The sequence below is a fragment of the Colius striatus genome, chromosome 6 (assembly GCF_028858725.1).
Source record: "Colius striatus isolate bColStr4 chromosome 6, bColStr4.1.hap1, whole genome shotgun sequence".
Lineage (NCBI taxonomy): Eukaryota > Metazoa > Chordata > Aves > Coliiformes > Coliidae > Colius > Colius striatus.
The window spans coordinates 43,185,416-43,207,132 of record NC_084764.1 but is presented as its reverse complement, the minus strand read 5'-3'; the positions used below and the strand labels follow the sequence as shown (position 1 = coordinate 43,207,132).

Sequence of the window (21,717 nt, the reverse complement as noted above, 5' to 3'; positions counted from 1 at the left end):
TGAGATGAACCAGTGTTTTCCAGTGACCAGAGATCATGGGTTTGCCCATTGGGGTGGCCCCTCTGCTCTGCTTCCTGTTTTGGCAGCCACTGTAGGGGAAGAGGCTTTTTTTCCCGTTAGCATGGTCTTTCTGAGGAGAGAGAGAAAGGAAAGCAGCAGCCTTTGCAAGCAGGATGCCTGCTGAAAGGCACAGACGAGGGCAAGGATCTTCTCTGCAGTGCTGTGCCTGTTCAGCCAGGTGCCTCCTTCCAGCACAAACGTTGGCCTCAGACCACATCCACTGCTGGGAGATGCTTCCAAGCTGAGTGTCACATGTGGCACAGTCACCAGGCACTAGGACCTGCTGCCTGCCCCACTCCCTGCCCCACGGCAGCTTTCCAGGAAAGGAGCCAGGAGGTAGGCTCTGCAAGATAATAGTTTGATTTTCTGCCTGCAAGGCAGCTGCTTCAGCCCATATTTCACCCAGGTGAGTTCAGAAGATGCTCCACATTGAGACTGTCTAAGCAAGGAACAGCACAGCCATGGCAGCCTTCATGGACCCTCTGCAATTGCTGTCACCCAGGTGTCCCTTGGCTGTCCTCCAGTCACGTCCTGCCCTGGCAGCATGTACACCTCCCAGTGTCACACTGGGGTCACCACACTTCAACAGCCAGGGATCATAGAATCACAGAATGGTGGGGGTTGGAAGGGATCTTTAGAGCTTATCCAGTCCAACCCCCCTGCAGAAGCAGGGTCACCTAGATCAGGTCACACAGGAACGTGTCCAGGGGGTCTTGGAGACCTCCAAGGAAGGAGCCTCCACAACCCCTCTGGGCAGCCTGTGCCAGGGCTCCCTCACTCTCCTAGTAAAAAAGCTTTTCCTTGTGTTTCAGTGGAACTTTCAGTGTTCCAGCTCGTGCCCATTACCCCTTGTCCCGTCACGGGGCGCTGCAGAAAAAGTGCTGCCCCATCCCCTTGACACACATCCTCTAGGTACTTGTAAGTGTCGATGAGGCTCTCCCTCAGTTGTCTCTTGCCTAGGCCAAACAGCCCCAGGTCCTGCAGCCTTTCCTCATAAGAAAGCTGTCCCTGGCAGCAGGGATGCAAGCGCCTGGGAAATCAGGGACGGAACCCAGCAAGGCAAACGTCCCTTGTGCCAGTGGCAGACACAGCGGGAGGCTGTGAGGAAGGGAGAAAAGAGGTGATGAAGGAAGCCCGTGTGCCCAGCCCCTAGGCAGGGACTCAGCGCAGTGTCCGATGCTGTGTCTCATGCAGGACCTCGCCTGGCAGGCTGCGCTTCCCCCTGCCAGCCCTCCTGCGCCACCGCCCCGCTCACGGAGCCACCTACTCCATCCCTAACGGTGGGTCTCCAAGAACACCCCGCAGCCACCAACGCCGTCGGCAGCGGCGCCCCATCCATCCACCGCTCCTTCCCACGCCGGGGCTCAAGCGCGGGGACCAGCCCAGGGCTCGTACCCCGCCGCAGCGGATTTCTGGCTCGCCTTTGGGTTGCCGCCTCGGAGGGAGGGCGGCGCGGCCGGACTTTCCGAGGCGAGGGCTCTGCGCGGGCCGGGTCCCGCCCCCAGCCCGGCCCGTCCCTTATAGCCGCGCTGCGCCGGGGCCGCGCCGCTGCCAGCGCCCGACGCGCCCGGGACCGCGTGAGTAACGCGCAGCGGCCGCCCCGGCTGCCCGCACCGCCCCGGCTGCCCCTGCTGCCACACCGCGGCTCGTCCCTTCCCCCGCTGCTCCCACGCTGCTCCCGTGCCCCCCTGCTACTGCTTTTCCTCCCGACTCGGCTTAGCCAAGGGGAAGGCTGTCGGTTGGGGTTGGGATCGGGGTGGTGGGAGGCGGTGTGAGTAAGTGGAAGGTGCTGAAAGGATGGATTCGTGGACAAACGACTGCTTTCAGATCTTTCAGATCCACGTTGCGGCTGTTGGAATAGGAAAGAGGTGCTGAGAGGAGGGCAGCAGCTCCAGGCACACGCCAGGGCTGGGGGCTGGTGGTTGCTGTGGTCCATTGCTGCTGCTCATGCCCCAGACTTCAGGGCATGAGCACAGGGACTCCTGGTCTTCTCCTCTGCTTCTCCCTAACCTTTCCCCCAAAATCCAGTCAGGGCTCATGGGCACCAAAGCATACAATCATATGGTAGGGTTGGAAGGGACCTTTAGAGCTCATCCAGTGCAACCCCCCTGCAGAAGCAGGTCCCATCTGGATCAGGTCACACAGGAACGTGTCCAGGTGGGTTTTGAAGCCCTCCAGAGCAGGAGCCTCCACACCCTCCCTGGGCAGCGTGTGCCAGGGCTCCCTCACCTCAGCACTGAGTTTTTCCTTATGTTTAAGTGGAACTGTTGTGTTCCAGCTTCATCCCATCACCCCTTGTCCTGTTGCTAGATACCATAGGAAAACGTGCTGCCCCAACCTCCTGACACCCACCATTTAAACTCAGGTCAGGCACTGGGATGCAGATGCAGTGTGGCACTTCCCACCCCCTCCTCTTTGTTTGGAAGGAAGTGGTTTTCTCCCAAATTGCAGGAAAATCGTTGGATTATGATTCACTCATCCCAGTTGCACTGCAAAAACAGCATTTCAGTGCCTGGATCCTGTATGGTCCTGGGCAGCCCCTGTGCCCTGCACCCTGACAGGGTCACTGTGTTGAGCTGCTGTGTTTCTGCATTGCTGTGCTCATCATCTGGTGACTATTTCTTAGTCTCACTGCCCCTAGGACCTGCCTTTTCCCAGACCACTGAAGAGCCTGTCAAAGCTCCCTCCAACCCTTGGGTAGCTGCCCCACATCCACATCAGCCCTTCAGGCACAAATTGAAGGCTTTAAGCTCAGGGTGAGCATCCTCAGTGTGTTTAAAGTAGGATTTCTTCTTGAGGCTGCTGCAAAGTAAGGAAGAGACTTTCTGTGACTGGAGCATATGACAGCTCTAGGAGCTGTGGTCCCTCACCATCACATCCAGGTTGAGAAGAGAAAACCTGAAGGAACAGTCATTCTCCAAAGCATTCAACCAGCTGCTCCTGCCAAGGGACTTTGAGGCTTTCCAGTTCTGATAGAGCTGATGGGACTGGAGCAGACAGCTTTGGAAAACTCTGGCTTGGGTTTGCTTCAGCCACCCTCCCTGTAAAAAGAGGCCTGAAAATGCTGGTAGAGATGAGTGCTACTGAAGCTCTAGGTCTCTCTCCCAGGAAATCTGTCAATCTTCTCAGTCTCTGTTAGCTCTAGCAGTGAACTTTGTAAGCTCCAGGTCTCAATGCAAGATTTGGCTTTGGGAACAACAGTCATATGAAAACAAAACCCCAGACAGCAGCAGCTGGATTCTCTTTCAGTGGCAGCAGTTCAAAGTGATACTGCCCAGATTTGAAATGAGAAGGAACAGGAGCAGATTACATTGCATCTTTTCTGCTTGTTCCCGCTAGCAATGTGTGGAATTTTCCCTTCTCTTTCCCAGCTTGAAAAAGTCTCACTAACAACAGGAGATGTTGATTTACAGGACTGCTTTCAGCTGTCCTTCAGTAATTAAGATAAACCAAATATAGCTCTATGTACACTGCTCCCCAGGCAGATCCCACCATGGCTCTGCTAAGGCACATTAATTGGGTCCTCTGAGGAAGTTCTGCTTCTGACTTCTTTACTGGAGACAGAAGGTTTGTTTCCCCCCAGCATTTGAGTCCATTAGAAGCAGAGCTTGGCCACCATCAGGATGGTGCTGGAGCATGTGAGTTAGTGAGTGTTCTGCAGGGTTCTGTGGACAGGAGCATGGGCTTAAACAGCACAGTGCAATTTCAAGGTGGGGATGTTGGTGGCCCAGCTTGTCTGTGGGCTGTGATTTCCCAGGCTGAGCTGAGTGGGAGCCCTCAGTTCTACAGTGTCTCCATTCCATACCCATCCAGCTAATGATAATTGGTAGGAAAACCCCACTTCTTAGGAGGACTTCCCAGCTTGCAAAGGTTGGGGCTGGCATCTCCATAGACTCTTTGCTTTACTAGCAGCTTATTTAGGGGTCTGGCTGCCCTGCTTTACTGCTTCAAAAGATGCTTTGACCCAGTGTGATTTTCCTCCTGGGGACAGGAGAGTGGATGGAGGGAGAAAAGACTGATGCAAATGCAGAGAACAAACTTTGCTGAATAACTCTGGATTTCTGAGAGGCTGCAGGAGAATGAGGCATTTCCACTAAAACAAGACATAAATCCTTGTGACCTAGGATGTCAGCAGGCTGGAGAGCACTGAAAATCCAAACAAAGGCTTGCTAACGCTGGCAGCAGCTCAGGAAGAAGGAAATCAAGAGAAAGATCAGCAAAAAAAAAATCAGACTAGGGGTGATTAGTGAAAATCTCTTCCCCTGAGTGCTCTCTGGCACGCCACGAGCCTCCCTCACCAACGAGCTCAGTCCTCCCTGTGCAGTGTGAGAGCTGATTCCTTTGAGGAGCAAAAGGAGAAAACAAGAAGCTAGAGTCTGGGTTGTGTCTTTCTGTGTCTAGCTCTGCTCCAGGTGTTTCCCTCCCCCTTGCTGCCCACCCCAGAGAGGCTCACACCATGACCAGCACCATGCAGGGAGCTCGCTGGGTCCCTCTCCCAGCACGGCTGTCCAAAGGGTGCAGGGTCTCTGTGTGGGTAGCAGAGGATGCTGTGTGAGCTGTGCTGCTCTTCTGGTGGGCAACTGTGAGATGAATAGATAATAATTGGAGCTAAAGGCTCCCCTGGCACAAACTATAGGGTCACATAGTGAGGATGGTGATGATGATGACAATGAATTACCAGTAAATTAGTAATAATAGTGAGTTGGGATCTGTGACAAGTCTTGATCTTAAACCATTAAATTTCCCAAGACTTTGAATTTGAGCTCTGTGCCTGGGAAATGATTCAGCTTTTCACAAAGCATTAGCTGCTAGAATAATGAGGAGCATGCTGGAATTGTAGCAAGCTTTGATTTGTGACCCAGACACTGGTGTAAAGGAGGAGCCCGTGGCCAGCTGAGCCAGAGCCGAGCTCAGTGGGCAGGAGAAGAAGCTGGGGGGAAGAAGAGAACAGGGAGCAGAGCTGGCACAGCATCTCCTGCTCACAGCCTCCAGTGCCACCTCCTTTTAGCTGAGTGTTTCTGGTGGGAAGAGGGAGTTGTATATAAGAAAGTTCCCTATAGGAAGTTCCTTACAAGCATTTCTTACATCATTTGGCTGTGCTAAAGAGGTGAGGTGGGGGGAGTTTTTGGTACCACTTGCCATAAGAGACCGAGGCTGTGTTTCAGGGCAGAACTGTGAGCTGGGGTGCACTGGTATTTCCTGCTGCAGATACAAAGGTGTGCAAACCATCAGCAGCCAACTGATGAACACTGGGCCAGTGTTCAAGCTGGCCAGATGCCAGTGAGCATGGTAGCTGAAGTCAGTTCAGGATGAAAAAGCACACCCTGACGTCTCAATATGGCCAATAGATCCCATGCTGCTGATGTGCTGTCCCTGGGATGATTTTTACCTTCTAATCCAGCTGTAGGACAAGGTCTGGGCCCAGGGCCATGCTGCAGAAGATGGGGCTCACCCCAGCTGCAGCCCCCAGCAGCACATGCCTGGCTACCTGCTTCACTCCCAGGCATTACCAGCCCCTTTCAGAGCCCTACCAGGACAAAGTTCTGCCTTTCAACCTCTGCTTGTAACCAGCTTAATCATTTCCTTATGGACTCTTTTATGTGTAGTGCCACTTCAATGATTTCCAAAGGGGCATGCATGTTCATCTTTAGTCTTTAAAAAGCAGCAAAAACATTGTTAAATCAGTCTTTCTTCATCCAAAGAATCTGGAAGTCACCTTTGGCTGTAGGAAAGGGAGAGGTACAGTCTTTGTTTGGGAAAATAAGAAGGAACAATTACTTCTTTGACTGGAATGACAGGAGAGAGAGAAGAACTTGCATGAGGCTGTGCTTGAACAGGAAAGGGTTTGTCAGAATGAATCTAAACACAATGTCATGCTGGGAAATGCAGCTTAGGAAAACAGCCCTAAAATAAATGAGCAAAGTCCCAATCACAGAGTTCCTGTCACCATCACTTACATTCTGTAATGGAAATGTCACCAAAAGTAGCTCTTTTCCACCATTGTTGGGATTCTACTGGACCATCCTGACCGTACTAAGTGAACCATGGAGGGGTTTCCTCCCTCCTCAGTTAAGTGTTGTAGGGGAAGAAAAGAGGTGGGTGCTTAGCTTCAGCTTGGCTCAGAGCTGTTGGGTAGCTGTGATGCTCAGGTGCCCTTTGCTTGCTCAGCAGAGCAGCCCCACAGCTCTGGGACGTGCAGCCACCTGATGCAGTGACTCCACTCTTCTGGCAGCTACCACCATTCTGCTCAGCCACAGCAGCACCTTAGCTTCAGCTTCACACTTTGCCCTGGCTCACAGTTTAGCTGAGATCCAGCCAGATTTTGCACACACACCCCCCACTTTCCTTCCTAAATGACTTTTCACCTGCAGTGTGTTTTCAAAGCAACAGCATTACTAATGCTGAATGACGTGGCAGCCAAAGGATGGAGAAGGAAAGCTTTCAGCAATGCTAGGCTCTGACTGCTCTGATTCCATTAACTTGAGGCCTCAAAGATCTCCAGGCTGCCAGGAGCTAGCAGGAAGGATGGCAATTGAAAACAAAAAGCCACAGTCTTCCAACCTGTTTGCCCAGAAACAAGTATCACCATCTGTATCAGCAAGATATGTATCGAGAGCATGAACTTCACAAGGGTAGTTAAAGATCACCACATTGTGGCCTTGTAACTGAAGCCAAGTTCTTACTTAAAGCCTCATTTCTCTTCCCTCACACAGAACAAGTGAGCCAAAACTTGCCTGAGAGTTCACCACACAGAAGCACACCAGAGTCCCAGGAAGTCTCTTAAAAAGAAAGGAGTGTTGTTGGAGCAAGGATTGGAAACTGTGAGTCACTTCATTTGTCCACAGTAATTGCATCATTAGCATCCTTACACGGATAATTATTAGTGATGCAAATCCATCTGCAGCAGTATCTTGTACACACACATAAATAATTCTCAGTCTCACAAAGAGACACTGTCACAATAACACATTTCAATCCTTCACTATTAATAATGCAGGAGTGTTGGTGGTAGAGCAGGATAATGGCTGTTTAAACAAGCCTAAACCACCCTGATCCACATGCCTTGCTCCTCTTTCCCCCTCAGCCAGCCAAAGGCTTTCTCTGGACATGCAGCAGCCCTGGTCACCTCCACCAGTGTCCTTTTGGTCACTAGCACCAGTGTCCTTGAGCAACTCTGATAAAAAGCCCAGTTTGGTTCATTGCTGGTATCAGAACCTTCCCTCCTCCATCACCCCACGTCACCCTTTGTGCACAAGCCCCAGCCTGCACTGCTGCCCCACGTTACAACCTAAGCAGCTGGGACAATAGGTGCTCCCAGGCATTTGGAAACACCCAAGAAGCCACAGGGAAGTTGCCTTGTCTTGGGATGCTGTAGTGACCCTGGGACTGCTTTGAAAATGAGGCTACTCAGTGAGTGGTTTGCAGGGTCTGAGTGTGACCATGAGCTTGCATCTGCTGCAGAGAAACCATGCTTCTGGCAGGGAGTCTGGGGCCTCAAAGCTCATAAGCCTTGTGATGCTCCTGTCAGGGGATGCTGCTGTGCTTGCCACACTCCCATCCCTTCAATGTTGTTTTTTACACCCCTAATGTGTCTGAACCCTCAGCCATCTTCTCTGAGAGCTCTCCTCAATAAAGCTAGGAGTTTCATTACTGATTTAAATGGGGACACAGTTAAACCAGCAGGACTTTTGCTCAGCAAACACTGACTCATGCCTGCCTTGGTAGGCTCTTCTTGTTTTCATGGTGTACTTGCAAACTCAGTGTGCAATGAGCTACCTGGGTGCTTCCACAAACTGACCTGCAGCCAGTTGAGCAGAGCTCAGTGAAAACAGGCCTTGAGGAAGGTGGGAGTTGACCCTGATGCCATATAAAACTGGGAGGCTTGTGGCTGCTTTGAATAGGCCCAGGGCACTTGTCCCATCCACCTGCCTGTGTGCAGCATCCATGCTCACCTCTGTATGCCTACAGCATCCCACAGGAGAGCCCCATAACCAACCAAGCTCAAGGTTTCAAATCAAGCCATCTGTATCACCCTTAAAATCACTCATTGATTTTCCTCTGAGTGATTTATTAAACCAGAGACTATTTCCATGCCCTCAGTTATCTTGAGGTGCCATTGGTCAGGAGCTGTCCTCACACCACACGTGTGCAGAGCCCACACAGGGACAACTCATGCCAGAGCTTGTTGGGGGTGTTTGATTATGGGAATACACCTTGCCACATTGTGCCATGGTAGTTTTTCATGCAAGCTTGTTATAACCTGACCAGTTCTCTCTGAACTTTACAGGCTAGAAGGAAAATGATGAAAATGTTACCTTTTTTCCAAAGTGGTCCTATTGGAATGCGCAATGGATCAGAGGGTTGCCACAGGCAGCTTGAAAACTCTTCAACATCAGTAGCTGAGCAAGTCTCTGCTTGTGCTGAACCTTCTGGATACGAGATCTGGTCCAGGGACCAGGAGAAGATGAGTGAAAAACCAGAAGCAGCCTGCAGAGCCTCACGTGCCTCTTCCATCACGAGCAACGGGAGTTGTACTTCTGCTGGAGACAGCCCTGAAAAGGGCAAGAAAGGAATAAAGGGGATTTTTACCAATGCACTTAAGAAGATGAAAAAGGCCAAGCCACTCAGTGGTAAGTGCTCCTCCATCCTCCTTGCACCACCTCATCGACTAGCCATAGTTACCTCCAGAGGGGCTGCATAAGGCGGAGAATTGTCCCCTTGAGAAGGGCACTGGCAGACTGAAGTGTCTTGTCCAAGGAGCCTGGGGAAACATGGTCTGAGGGAGACATGACCTCAAGTCATAGAATCATAGAATAGTAGGGCTGGAAGGGACCTCCAGAGATCATCTAGTCCAACCCCCCTGCAGAAGCAGGTTCCTAGTCCTTTGGCACCAAGGGCACACTCCTTGAGGAGATGCCAGTTTGCAGGTTTTCCGTCCCAAACAAAACTTGTTTCTGCCTCTCATGGTAGCACAGAGATCTGTGGGTGGGTGAGAAACCAAGACATAGCCCTCTGCTCTGCTTCTTCATGAAACCCCTAGCCTGTGAAATCTCTTCTCCCAGGCACAGGAGTGAGCAGCACAAGTATGTCTTACCCATAATATATGAACATACAGCTCTCCCAGTTGCAGGCACCATCCCTGATGGGTGCTTAGAGAGGCAGAAAAATACCTGCTCAGAGAAACACAGAGCTGGAGAAGTGCATGCCCCTTGGTACTTCCAAGGCTCCCCTGTCACCTCAGGTGACATAACTTGTTACCTGGGTCATAAGCTTAGCAAGTTGTACCTTTAGTTCATTTTCTTCCTCCTCCAGCTCAAGGTGATTCACATCCAGCTTGCAGCAGAAAATCCTCTTTGTTAACACAGAATCATGGAATGATGGGGGTTGGAAGGGACCTTTAGAGCTCATCCAGTCCAGCCCCCCTGCAGAAGCAGGGTCACCTAGATCAGGTCACACAGGAACGTGTCCAGGTGGGTCTTGAAGCCCTCCAGAGCAGGAGCCTCCACACCCTCCCTGGGCAGCCTGTTGTTGTTGACTTTTGTTCTACTGAATTTGTCTCTTACACTTTCTGCTATTACATTTCAGCCTATTTACTCTTCAAGCTGTCCCATTGTTCCTCGTATCACACACCAAGCTCTCAGTTTCAATGATGTCTCTGAACTTTGTGCAGCCAGCACACGCCAGTAGGGCACTCCCAGCTTTTGTGCCACAGTCTCTGTGGAGAACACCAAGTAAAATGAGTTTCATGAATAATACAAACTTCCTCCACCCAGAGTTTTCCATGCAAACCTCACTCATCTCACGGAACTCACTTTGTGATATAACTTCTCCAGTTTAACTAATGATTTCCCAGACTGTAACATATAAAGTAACTGGCTGTAGTTCAGATAAGATTGTTCAGTTGTCTTTATCTTGCCTGCTGAATGTGTCCTCCAAAAAAAATCTCACAGGTCACGTTGTGCCAACCTATTTCTGGAGCACCCACGTGGTATCTCCTCTGGCACATCTTATTCAGCTACATCTTTCCATCTCCACTTCTTCTAAAGCCATGCTTCTGACTTGAGGTCAGATTAATAGGAAGGGGGATAATAATCAATCAGCCTCCATGAATCTAAATGTTGGGCGTGGGATAGCTGGTGTGTAACACCCAGGTGAGGAGTATTCAGATTGCTATTGCCTCAGTTAGAGGCAAGCTAGAAATAATCATAGACTCACAGAATGGTGGGGGTTGGAAGGGACCTTTAGAGCTCATCCAGTCCAACCCCCCTGCAGAAGCAGGGTCACCTAGCTCAGGTCACACAGGAAAGTGTCCAGGTGGGTCTTGAAGACCTCCAAGGAAGGAGCCTCCACACCCTCCCTGGGCAGCCTGTGCCAGGGCTCCCTCACTTTCACAGTAAAGTAGTTTTTCCTTATGTTTAAATGGAACTGTTTGTGTTCCAGCTCCATCCCATCACCCCTTGTCCTGTTGCTAGATACCATCAAAAATAGTCTGGTCTTTAAAGAAGCAGAAAGGGTTCCTGCATGGTGAAGGAGCCCACACTAGCATTAGGGAAAGACAGATCTCTTCTTTAAAAAAGAAGTGTTCCAGAGCCCCCATTTTTTATGAAACAGAGCTTTAAACCTTCAGTGTTGAGTAAACAAAGGCTGTTCTCTTTTTTCTCCTCAGTCAAACAAGTCCTGGAGCTCCTCGAAGAGCAAAAGCTTTGCGACGCCGCTCAGCATCTGATTGTCCTGGAGAAGAGCCTGTGCAGCAAAAGCGAGGAGGGGCTGAACACCAGCCAGCAAGATGTCGAGTCTGTCTATGAAGTCCTGAAGCACAAAGTCTTCAGCATCTTGAAAGACTCCATAGCGCTCGCGAGAACAAACCCAGAACTGCTGCAGCAGGCAGTGGAGGCACTGAAAGAGCAGGAGAGAGAAGATCAGAACTACACATCAGAGAATGCACCTGACCAAAACATGCAGTTTAGACCTAGGAAATGGAAGGAGCTTTGGATGGCTACAGTGAAGGAGTCGGTAGAGACTCGAATGGGAGACACAAGCCGTACTCCTAGAACTGAGAACCTCTCTCCAGTTGGCCAGAACCTCCTGCACATGGGAAAGACAATGAAGGAAGATCTGACAGTAGTTGTAAAGTACATTAAACAGCTTTATCCTCCTGATTTTAACGTGTTCAGCACATATGCAGACCTCTACCACAATTATTTTGCCTCCCAGGCAAAGCAAAGTGCCGAGTGTCATCTGGAAGACAAGGACGTTTACCTTCTCCTCTCCTGGGTGCACAACCTTTATCCAAAGTAAGTGGGCTTTCCCACCTGTTTACCCCTGGTGATGAGCACAGGTTCACTGGCTGCAAAACCAGGTGCTTGCCTGATTTAGGAGCTGGTGTCACTGTGATGCACTCTGGCACCTGGCTGGCTGGTGGTGTCAGCAGCATCGTGCTGCTGTGCACCAGCTGGCCAGCACAGCACAAGGGACACACTCAAGGCTGCTGGTCTGTAAACCAAGGGCTGACTCCACCATTCTGGCTTCTGGGCAACAGGCATGCACACAGATGTTGAGGCCTTTGCTTGTGGGATAAATTGAGTAGGTTCAGTGCCCTGATCTCTGTTGCAGTTGCAGAGCTGAACTCATTCTTGGAGCATTTGAAAATGTCAGCCCTCTGGAGCAGAGGGCAGCCAACAAATAGAGCAACATGAGAATGCTGCTGAGGTGTTGCCCACAGTCTGTGCTCAGTCTCCTGGGTTGGAGGTTGTACCCCTGCATGAGGATGTCAGCAGCCAAGGGTCACCCTTCACCCTCACAAGCCCTGTGCATTGCACAACTGAAAACATTCCTTGTTGTGGCTTCGAGTGCTGGATGGAGAACTGAGGGCTCACATTTCTCAGGTGAAAACTGGTAGATACACCAGCACTGTTTCTCCTGCTGTTCTAAAGCCATTCAACCTTCACCACTGCTTTTTCCTCCCTGTGTTTCTCTGACAGAGTATAATGAGCTGGTGTTGAGCCTGGAAGTGTTACAGAGCCAGTGCTGTGCTCTAGGTCAGGGTATTCAGGCCAGAACCAGTGTGTGTTTGGAAATGAGGAGCAGAGCAGCACATCCTGGGGCTGGGGATGGTGTTGGCCAGGGCAGCAGCTGCTTTGTGTGGTGCCCCAGAGGCCATGTCCAGGTGTCTGCTGAGGGATCACTGCTCTCTAGGGCCAGCAGCAAGGGGAACAGCAAGGAGGAGGAGAAAGGTTGCACATCAGCCTGGCCCCAGTTTCCAGTGTCACATCAGAAACAGCCCACGTGTGGGACGCACAGTGATGGACCCGCATGGAGATGAGTGATGGGCAAGCACAGAACTTGGGTGATATTCAGGGTTGTTCTCTACAGCTCCAGAAGGAGAGACTGCTCCCAAATTGCCCCCCTCAGCAAGTACTGAGCCCCCACAGCTGGCAAGTCCCTTCCCTCCAAGCTGCTCAGGAGCACCCAGCTCAGCCAACATGATGGGGACAGGACAGTTGGGTATGAAACCACCTGCTCTGCTCTCAACTAGGCACAAACCAGCAGCTTTTCACCTGATCACCTCTCTATATAGGTGTGGAGAGGTCGTATCCTGGGGCTAGACTGTCCTGCACGCTTCAGGTCTCACAACCCCACCAGAGTGAAATGAGCAGTGCTCAGGAGCTTGGCAGAACACAACTCCACTCTCCAGGGCTGCTTGGAGTCCTGCCTTCATAGGTCTCACCCCTGGCACAGCTTCAGCTCCTCCAAATCCTGCCTGGACTAAGGACAGTGTACATTGCCATCTTTTTTTCTTCCCACTGATAGCCCAAAGAGTGTTAGTGATTTGCATCAGCAGCTGTCTTCAATTACCCTGCCCTTGGAAAACAGCTTTGTTTGGCTTTTTCATTCCAGAGATATGAGAAAAGATCAACTTCTAGCCGAGGAGTTGGAAAAAGTTAAGCTTGGAAGCCTTTTGCCATCAAGTCTGAGCAAAGAGCTTGAAAAGAAATACCTTGAGAGTGAAGAGGTGAGAATCTATCCAGTCCTTCCCTTTGCTGCTCCCATAAGAATGCTCAGGGGAGCTCTGACTTGCCCTGCACACGGGGCTCAGCTGTGAGCCACACACCCTTCCAGAGAGGAGCCAAAACAAGAGTGCTTTTGTTTCTTGTTGGGGGACAGGTCAGCTGCCTGCTAGATGGGACTTGCAGAGCAAACTTCTGCTTAGCCCTGGGAGTCACCAGAAAAGAGCCTGCTCTGTTCTTGCAAATCCTGTAGTAGGAAGATGGGCAAAAATCCAACGGCAAAGCTTTATGAGTAACTATCCAGTTGTTTGTTACATCCCCGGAGGGATTTATGCTCCCTCTGGCAGGTGAAGGGTTCAGAATGACTTCTGGTCTCTGCAGTGGTGCCAGAGCTTGGGTGAGCATAGCCCATGCAGGTCTTGGCATGAAACATCTGTTTCTTTGATGTGCCCTGGTCTGTGGAAAGCCACAGTTGAGTTTTGGATCACTTGATGGGAACGAGAAGCAGCTTTTAGAGTGCTCCCAGAACTTAGTGCTGTGGGGCTGGAATTCCAGGGGAATGAGAAGGACGTGGTCCAGGTTTAGCTGTAGCCTGTGATGGTTTGCAAATGGGAGGGGGTGGGTGTGTGGGCTGCAGAACACATGAACACTGGGAGGTCAGAAGTACAGCCACCACACAGACCGTTTCCACAGCTTTGCTGCACGGTGTCCACGGGAGAAGGCTCAGAGAGCAGAGAAAAGCTGAGCACATTTTGTTTCACTCTCTGGCACTCACAAGATGTCAGGAGTGCTCGTGGGAAAGGATTTCAAAATCAGGCCCAGAGAGTAGCACTGAGTGTGACACACGGGCAACACATGGCTGGGGGAATTTGGGCTCTGGCACATGTGGAGGGCTGCAGCCTTCTCCCTGCCCTCCAGACCCTGCTGACGTGGTGAGCAGGGACATACATTTTGATCTCTATTCCTACCCTGAGATACTCAATTCACTGAGGGGGATATTCTGAGGGAGTTGCCCTTCTTGCCACGAAGGGGTGGCTAAGGTGCCTTGTAGCACAACCCCTAGATTTCTCAGCCAGGACCATGAATAAAGTCTGCTGAGCCAGACAAAGGGTGGGTGAGTGAGTAAAACCTGCTTAAGGGCAGGAGCTGCTCCATCCACTTTGTGGTAAATGCTGTTGTTCTTCCTTCCCTGAAGGCTACCGTCAAAAATTCACTCAGCAAATGTTTAGATAAAGAAATTCAAAGATGGAAAGAAGACAAAGAACCAGAGAAGCTAAATGGGCATTTTCAGAGTGAACTGCTAGCAATATTTGTTATCCAGGTAATGCTCATATGTATATCTCAAAAAGAAACACTTGCAAACGTGGCTCAGGATTTGAGGTCAATGCAGGAAAGCAAAAGGCCAAGTCACTCATGCAGGGATGGAGTGGAGGTGAGTGAGCTTCGTGGTCTGGCATGGTCCTGGTCTGCCACATGCTCTAGGCAAACTCCTCTGTAAACAAAATGAGTGGGAAAGCTGCCTTCATTTCTCCACTGTGCAGTCTCTTCTGCACCCCCAGCCGATGCCATGCCACCAGGCACCGGGTAAATGTAACGGCAGACAGGCAAGAGATGGGTTTGGCCAAGCAAGGAGGCAGTGCAGTGCCGTTGCTTGTTCCCAGGGAGGCTGCCATGGGCAGAGCTGCTCCCAGTACTCATGCCCTTTCCCCATGCTCAACAGTCCCCTACTCTGGCTGCAGAGGATTAGTAGAGCTCATCTGTGAGCATATAAACCTTTCCTGCATTGAGGTTGATGTGCTTGAATGGGGTTTATAATGCAATCATATGACACTGGGCAGAAACACCAAAAACCCCAGGTGTGACTTTCACAGAGTCACAGGATCTCGAGGGCTGAAAGGGATCTTTCTCAGCTATTTTATAGGCTCACTTTAATGCTTCTCTCTCCCCCTTTGAGAGTGGAGTTCAAAATTGGCTTGAGCCCATGAAATAAGTTCAGCTGCCCATCGCTGCCCCCGGCTCTGTCGCAGGGAGGGTGCAGGTGACCCACGCACACTTCAGGCTCTGGAGCAACCAGCAACCCTGCCCCTGTTTGAAGCAGGCAGCGTTAAGCCTTGTCCTTGTCTGTTTGCTAGAGTGTGTACAGCGGGCAGAAGCGAGCTGAGGACATCAGCGTGGCAGTGGGCCAGGAGCTGGCGCGGCGCCTGTGGAAGGAGCTGCCCGCCTTCCTGAGAAGGTACGGCACGGCACGGCACGGCGGTGCGCAGCCGGGGCCTGGCCACGTGCTCACCTCCCTGTCTTCCCATCTCCCCTCCAGCTACAAGGATGCTTTTGAAGACTTTAAGGAGAGATGCAAGAAGCACAGACACTACAAGCCCATCCTGATTGCAAATATTAACAACTGCTGGAACTTCAGGTAGAGGCTTCGCTCCTTCCTCTGCGGGTAACAGTGTGAGACAGGGGAGGCACTCCAGAGTGGCCAAAGATCCATCTTGCTGCAGAGACCTCTAAACTTCTCCCTTTTGACCTTGCTGATATTTCCTTGCAGAGACTATGCAGAGAAGAACATGTCAGAAAAGGATGAGAACAAAGCCAGTATCCTCAGCACTCTCAGTGACATTGAGAACAGCGGCTTTGACGTGCTGCTTCAACAGCTCTTTGCTCAGCTAAAGGTACCATAACCCTGCCCCAAAACCTCTTGCCCCATGGCTCAGAACACTGCCAGGTGTGTTCTGCTGCTGTGCTATTGCTGAAATCTCTGGTTCCAGTCACAGAATGGTGGGGGTTGGAAGGGAGCTTTAGAGATCATCTGGTCCAACCCCCCTGCAGAAGCAGGTTCACCTAGATCAGGTCACACAGGAACGTGTTCAGGTGGGTCTAGAAGACCTCCTAGGAAGAAGCCTCCACACCCTCCCTGGGCAGCCTGTGCCAGGGCTCCCTCACTTCAACACTGAAGCACCAAAAGTGCTCTGAGGCCACCTCTCAGCACCTGCCCTAACGTTGCTGCCACAAAACTCAGGCTCACCTCTCCTTGACCCGCTCCCTAAGCCAAAATAGATGCACCTACCATAGGCATAAGTGTGCAGAGGAACCTAGAACATGCTGATCACATCAAAGATATAACTGCTGCAGGAGGGAGAGTCTCAACCTGCAAGTGTTTACACTCCAAACTGTAGGAAGCGATCACAAATGACGTGACCTGCAGTTACTCAGCTAAAGGTGGCTTGAAAGGCACTTTTGATGTCTTTCTTCTTATATCTATATATCTATATCTATATCTGTATCTATATCAGAAGCTTTCTAAGTTAAGTGAATGTGCTGGAGAGGAAGGCATAGGAGTCAGGAATATTCAGCCACAACCTCTCCTGCTTTCTCTGTAGGGCCTTTAGAAGGTCTGACAGAGAAGGAGTGTTTCTTTAATTCTCTGATTTATTTACTCATGGCCAAGGAAAAAAAAGTGATTGAAAATGTCTCTTAATGATTCTTTTTTCCCCCCTTCCCCTAAAAGCCAGCATCACGTGTCCCTCCACGGGACAGCACTCTGTAGGATACTGCACGTATCGAAATGCCAAACGTGCATGTGCACACAACTTGTTTGGAAGGAACTAAGCACATTTCCCTCTTTTTGTTCAGCCAATTTATAAGAAGTTCACAGAGCACAAGTGGGACTCCAGCAATGAAATTATGAATGAGATCATTAAAACCACCAGCAAACATGTTTCAGACTTCCGGACCCTCAAGGAGCCTTTTTACCACGTAAGTCCAAGGGAAATATTGGAGGGATTCTGGGATGCCAAGACTGCATTTTCAGCTCTGAACCTCTGCAGCTCAAGCTGCCTTGACCCACATTAAGCTGGTCTGGCATTGGAGAGACATCTCAGACAGGATTTCCACCAGCAAGCAGTTTACCTAGATTAGCCATATAAAATCTTGCCCTTCTCCAGCAGAAGCAGGCTCGGGCAGCTCTGCTGCAGCATTTGCAGAGAGAACCGCTCTTGCTGCAGAGAACATGCTTTAGGGACCACTCAAAATACATCTTTATGGTTGGGTTTGGTTTAGCAACCTTGGAACACAGATGCAATTGCACAGTTGTGTCTCATGGCTCCGTTGATTGCCCTCGGGAGTGGAGGAGCTGGTTGCAGCCCTGACAAATCCCACATAACTGAGCCACAGCCCCATCTTCAGCAGTGCTGGGGTATATATGAAACATCACCATACTAAAAACAAAACCTTTGCTTTCCTGCCTTTGTCTTTTGAGTAGCTGAAACGAAATGATGGTGTTTTCTGTAAGAGAGAGAGGAACAGGGAGGGCAGCACAAATCCCCGCTTCTCTGGAGTACCGTTACTTCTCTAACACATGGAGATCTTTTCAGCCCTTTTAGCTCTTCCCAGAAGGAAGCAACATTTGGAAGTTCCCACACTTCATTCTTTTGAGCACAAAGAAATTCTTGGCATCTAGGATGTGAGGGAACCAGTCACTGGGAGGTTGGCAACCAGCACCAGTCCCGACGCGTGAGCGGCAGCAGGCGTTTGGTGGGACATGTCTTACAGCATCCAAGATGGTCCTGTCCCCCATCAACACACATGATTTGTTTCATCCCCCAAGCCAAAGACAGATGGGTGATTCATCCCCCTCCCTCCTCTGCTTCTCAACAGGCTATCATTGAGAAGATCCACGCCCGTTTGGTTAAAGACTACATCGTGAGGCTGCTGAAGAGGAAAGTCAGCCTAAAGACTCCAGCACAACAGCAAAACCTGGCTCAGCACATCTCCAAGAACGCTGCTGACCTGGAAGCCTTCTGCACCAGCAATGTACGTGAGTGCTCGCTGCACCCAGGGCAGCACAGGGCACCAGCACACTGAAAAACAGGAAGATGTGTTTCCTGGAGCTTCTTGCTAAGCTTTGCAACTCGGCTTAATTTCCTGTGAGGCAGGACTTTAGGCACAAAGTTGTCTTCAAGTGCCCGAGGGCAGGAAGGCTCCCCTGCCACCAGCCTCTTTCCCCAGATGGGGGACAGCTATTTCATCCTCCTTTGTCCCATGGGCAGTGGTTTCCTTTTGAAGATCTGTATTAATAGGGTCAGAAGTCTGCCCTTCTCTGGTTTCAGTACAACTTCTGTGGAGTCTGTGTTTTGACTCTTCTCCCTTTGCCCTTGAGTTCCCTCACCTTGTAGCTTTTAGGTCAGGCAGGGGCTGGAGCAGGGGTACACAAGGGTTTCCTCCACCAAGAGGTTTCTGCCTCTGCATGGCTGAAACACCCCTCTGTATTCTGAGATCACCTCCCTCCTTTCCCACCTGTAAATTTGCCTGCAAGAAAGCTAAGGCAAGCTCTGACCTCCACCCTGTGTGTATTTGACTGGAGAAGGAACAAGCCTGAGCATCACTCAGTGTGGGCTGGAGGTCAGGCAGACCGTGCCTTAGGGCATCCAACAGCTAGAGAACAGGTCCAGTTGGAGCTTTTCTCTGAGTGGGCAGGGAGGGGATTTTGGCAATGCCTGGGGATGCTAAAGTATGCAGAGCTGGGAGAGAGTAGCACATTAACTGGCCCATCAGACCTCTTACATGCACCAGGCAGCACAGGAACCCGAGGAAAGGAAAACGTGGTGAGAGAGGAGAGCTGTTGAGGTGGATGGGGAAATCTCAGTCCTACAGCAAACCCTACATCACCTGTGTAAGAGGATTAAAAACCACCACAAAGCTAATGCAGTTTCTCCAAGGCTAGCCCAGGCAAAGTCTATGCTAGGAAAACCACTGAAAGCAATGGGGCAGCTGAAATGGCCTCTGAGTCCTTCCCTCTCACCAGGAAACAGCCTCAGGAGCTGGCTCAGCTGCACCCACCCTGAAACACAGCTCCTGGGCTGGGTGGAGGTCTGCACCTCCACAATACTCTGGTGACCACTTTCTTTTCTGGCAGGGATCTCAAGCCACGTGGCTGAATTCTGCACTCCCCAAGCTGGCTGAAATAATCCGACTTCAGGATTTGGGTGCTATCAAAATTGAAGTTGCAACACTTGCCACGAAATACCCAGATATCCGGTAAGAGATGCTGCCACAGACCTGCAAATACTCATGAATCACAGAGTGGTGGGGTTGGAAGGGATCTCTAGAGATCATCCAGTCCAACCCTTCTGCCAAAGCAGGTTCACCTCGATCAGGTCACACAGGAACGTGTCCAGGTGGGTTTGGAAAGCTCCAGAGGAGCCTCCACACCCTCCCTGGGCAGCCTGGGCCAGGGCTCCCTCACCCTTACAGCAAAGAAGTTTTTCCTTGTGTTTCAGTGGAGCTTTTTGTGTCCCAGTTCATGTCCATTACCTCTATGGAACTGTAGTTGAGCCAAGAAACAGACATGAGTACAGGCGAGGGTCTTATAGCTTGAGCCTATAAAGGCAGGTGGGGGCTGCCAGCCACGCTGTGCCTCAGACAGCAAACCTGCCACTGGCCTATTTACATATTCCAAACCCTGGCACGAATTTCTCCCTTTGCCTTGGAGATTCCCAACTTACCCCCGAGCTCCTGGGACACTGCTGTGTCTCGTGCAGGACCGCCAGGTGCTGAGCTGGCATCCACTGCAAGGTGGAGCCCCCATCCTGGGGGGGACCCAGCATGCAGAGGAGATAACACCTGCATGTTTCTCTTCCACAGCAAAAGGCACCTGGAAGCATTCCTGTACATCAAAGCCAACCTGTCACGCAGTGAACTCAAAAGCATCCTGGGTTATCTGGCAGACAGCACGGCGTCCACGGCGCCCGGAGCCCCGCTCTTCTCCAACATAAACGTGTCCTAGGCCAAGGCACCCCGTGGCACCTCCTTGTGCTGGACTGTTGGCCAAGCCAGGGATGGAGACAGCCCCTGGAGATGCACAGCACACACTGCTGCCTTCTCCTGAGGGAGCTGTTTTGTCCTGACCTGGTGCTCAGCACCTCCTGGGGAACCGCCGTCCTCTGAGCGGGGCTGGAGGAGGAGCAGTGGCCACAAGGACCAGGGCTGCTCCTCACACCGGTCCTGGCTTCCCTGGAAGGTCTCCTTGGGGCCACCATGTTCTCTGCCTGGACACTGCCCTGTTGCTCCGACCTCCATCTACCTCACAGGGTGCCGTGACGGCCACCTCGCTGCCTCCCTGACTAGCCCAGGCCCAGCTTTGCCTTCGAAGGAAACAGAGGGAAACAAAAGCCAGCCTTTAGACTTTAGAGATGTTGTACAAGTCCCACATGAGCATCTTGCACCCCATCTGCCTGCCCCCGAGCCAGGCTGCGTCAGGCTGACGGGAGAGGCGCCAGGTTTCGGGCCAGGAGGAGCTGGGACTCCTGCTGTACTGCAGCACCTGAGGCTTGGGGTGGCCCTGGCTGCACGCTCTGCCACGTGCAGCAGTGTGCATGGGGTGTGAGGCTTCTCACCCTGTGTGGCCCCACAGCAGCCAGGGCAGCGTGTGCTTCCTTCACCTCTGTGAGGTGGGAGCATCCGACCCCTCTGGCATCTGCACAGCGGCCACATCTGCACTGGTGTGGCGCTCAGCTGGCGAGCCATCACGTGGGCTAAGCCCTGGCATCTGCTAAAGCACTTTGAACATTCCTTAAGCCTTCCTTCTGGAGCAGAGGACTTTTCCAGACCCTGCTGGCATCACAGGCTTTGAATGGGCGGTGGAAGCGGTCTCAAATGCCATTGAAACAAGCTGAGCACCCTGTGTGCGTCACCCTTCCCTTGCTCCCTGCGGCCCCTCGTGCTCTGAGGTAGATACGATGTGGAAACACACATGGGTCTGTTGTGAAACTGTGTTTTGCTTTTTACAGCCCAGTCCTTGCCAGAACAGCAATGTGTTCAGTTGAGACCTTTCCCTTCTGTTTGACTCTCTTTGCACTCCTGTCCCAGGCTGTGGAACGTCGGTGCAGTGACTGTGCAGCCCATGTAATGTATTGATATGCATATGCAGTGTACCATTGGGGTATTTTTTGCATCCAAGTGTATTTTTTTTCCTCAGAGATATTCATTTGCAATGTTTCTATTTAAACAGTATCCAGATCTGCTAGAAAAGTGACTCATTTATTCTGTCTCTGGCTGTTGTTTACTGTGTTGCCACGTGTAGTCCTAGGTACTCCCTCAAAGGGATGGTTTCTCCCCTTCTCCCAAGCTGCTTTGGTGAATGCCACCCACCAGTTCCAGATAGGGAGGGTCTTGCTGGACCACTGACAAGTTGGAAAAGCAGAGTGTGTGTCCCATAGCCCTTCTTTCCTTGCTTTCTGAGCAAGACCTGCCATGTGCACTGTGCTTATGGTATCTGGTGTAACAAGATCCAAACCATCAGCCTCTAAGCACTGCTGCAGTCCTAATGTTGAACAATAAAGATATCTATTTGACATGCATCTCATCCTTACTGCTCTGGCATCTCCCTTCCTCCATCTCTCTTCCTGTCCACACCAGCAGATGCAGCCCACCAGAGTTTGGCCTCAGCTGGCCCCACTGACCCCCTTTCACCCTCCTCACAGCTGCTGCTAAACATGTGGCTTCACTGCTGCCTGCAGAAGGAATCCTCTGCCAACAGCTTAAGTGGCAAAATGGTGCCCTGGGTGCAAACCAGAGCTTTGGTTTCAGTCTGCTGCCTGGCCTTGGGTGTTGCAAACCACCCTCTCCTTCCATTAACACCTTCATGCTCCCACAA

At 51.3% G+C, this 21,717-nt stretch overlaps 1 protein-coding gene across 3 annotated transcripts; it reads left to right on the top strand.

The window, feature by feature from the left end:
• The first annotated feature begins 1,612 nt into the window (after window positions 1-1,612).
• TNFAIP2 (TNF alpha induced protein 2) lies at window positions 1,613-21,409 on the top strand. Of its 3 annotated transcripts, none has more exons than XM_061998766.1 (13): window positions 1,613-1,637; window positions 6,774-6,881; window positions 8,389-8,690; window positions 10,727-11,354; window positions 12,958-13,072; window positions 14,263-14,388; window positions 15,200-15,300; window positions 15,382-15,480; window positions 15,613-15,736; window positions 16,698-16,820; window positions 17,721-17,876; window positions 18,979-19,100; window positions 19,707-21,409. In XM_061998766.1, exons 3-13 carry the CDS (start codon window positions 8,402-8,404, stop codon window positions 19,846-19,848), a joined length of 2,025 nt encoding a protein of 674 aa, XP_061854750.1. In that variant the 5' UTR covers window positions 1,613-1,637; window positions 6,774-6,881; window positions 8,389-8,401; the 3' UTR covers window positions 19,849-21,409. The 3 variants fall into 3 exon arrangements, with proteins under 3 accessions (XP_061854750.1, XP_061854748.1, XP_061854749.1); XM_061998764.1 differs by having other exon boundaries at window positions 8,348-8,690; XM_061998765.1 differs by lacking the exon at window positions 6,774-6,881 and having other exon boundaries at window positions 1,620-1,637; window positions 8,348-8,690.
• The last annotated feature ends 308 nt before the right edge of the window (window positions 21,410-21,717 follow it).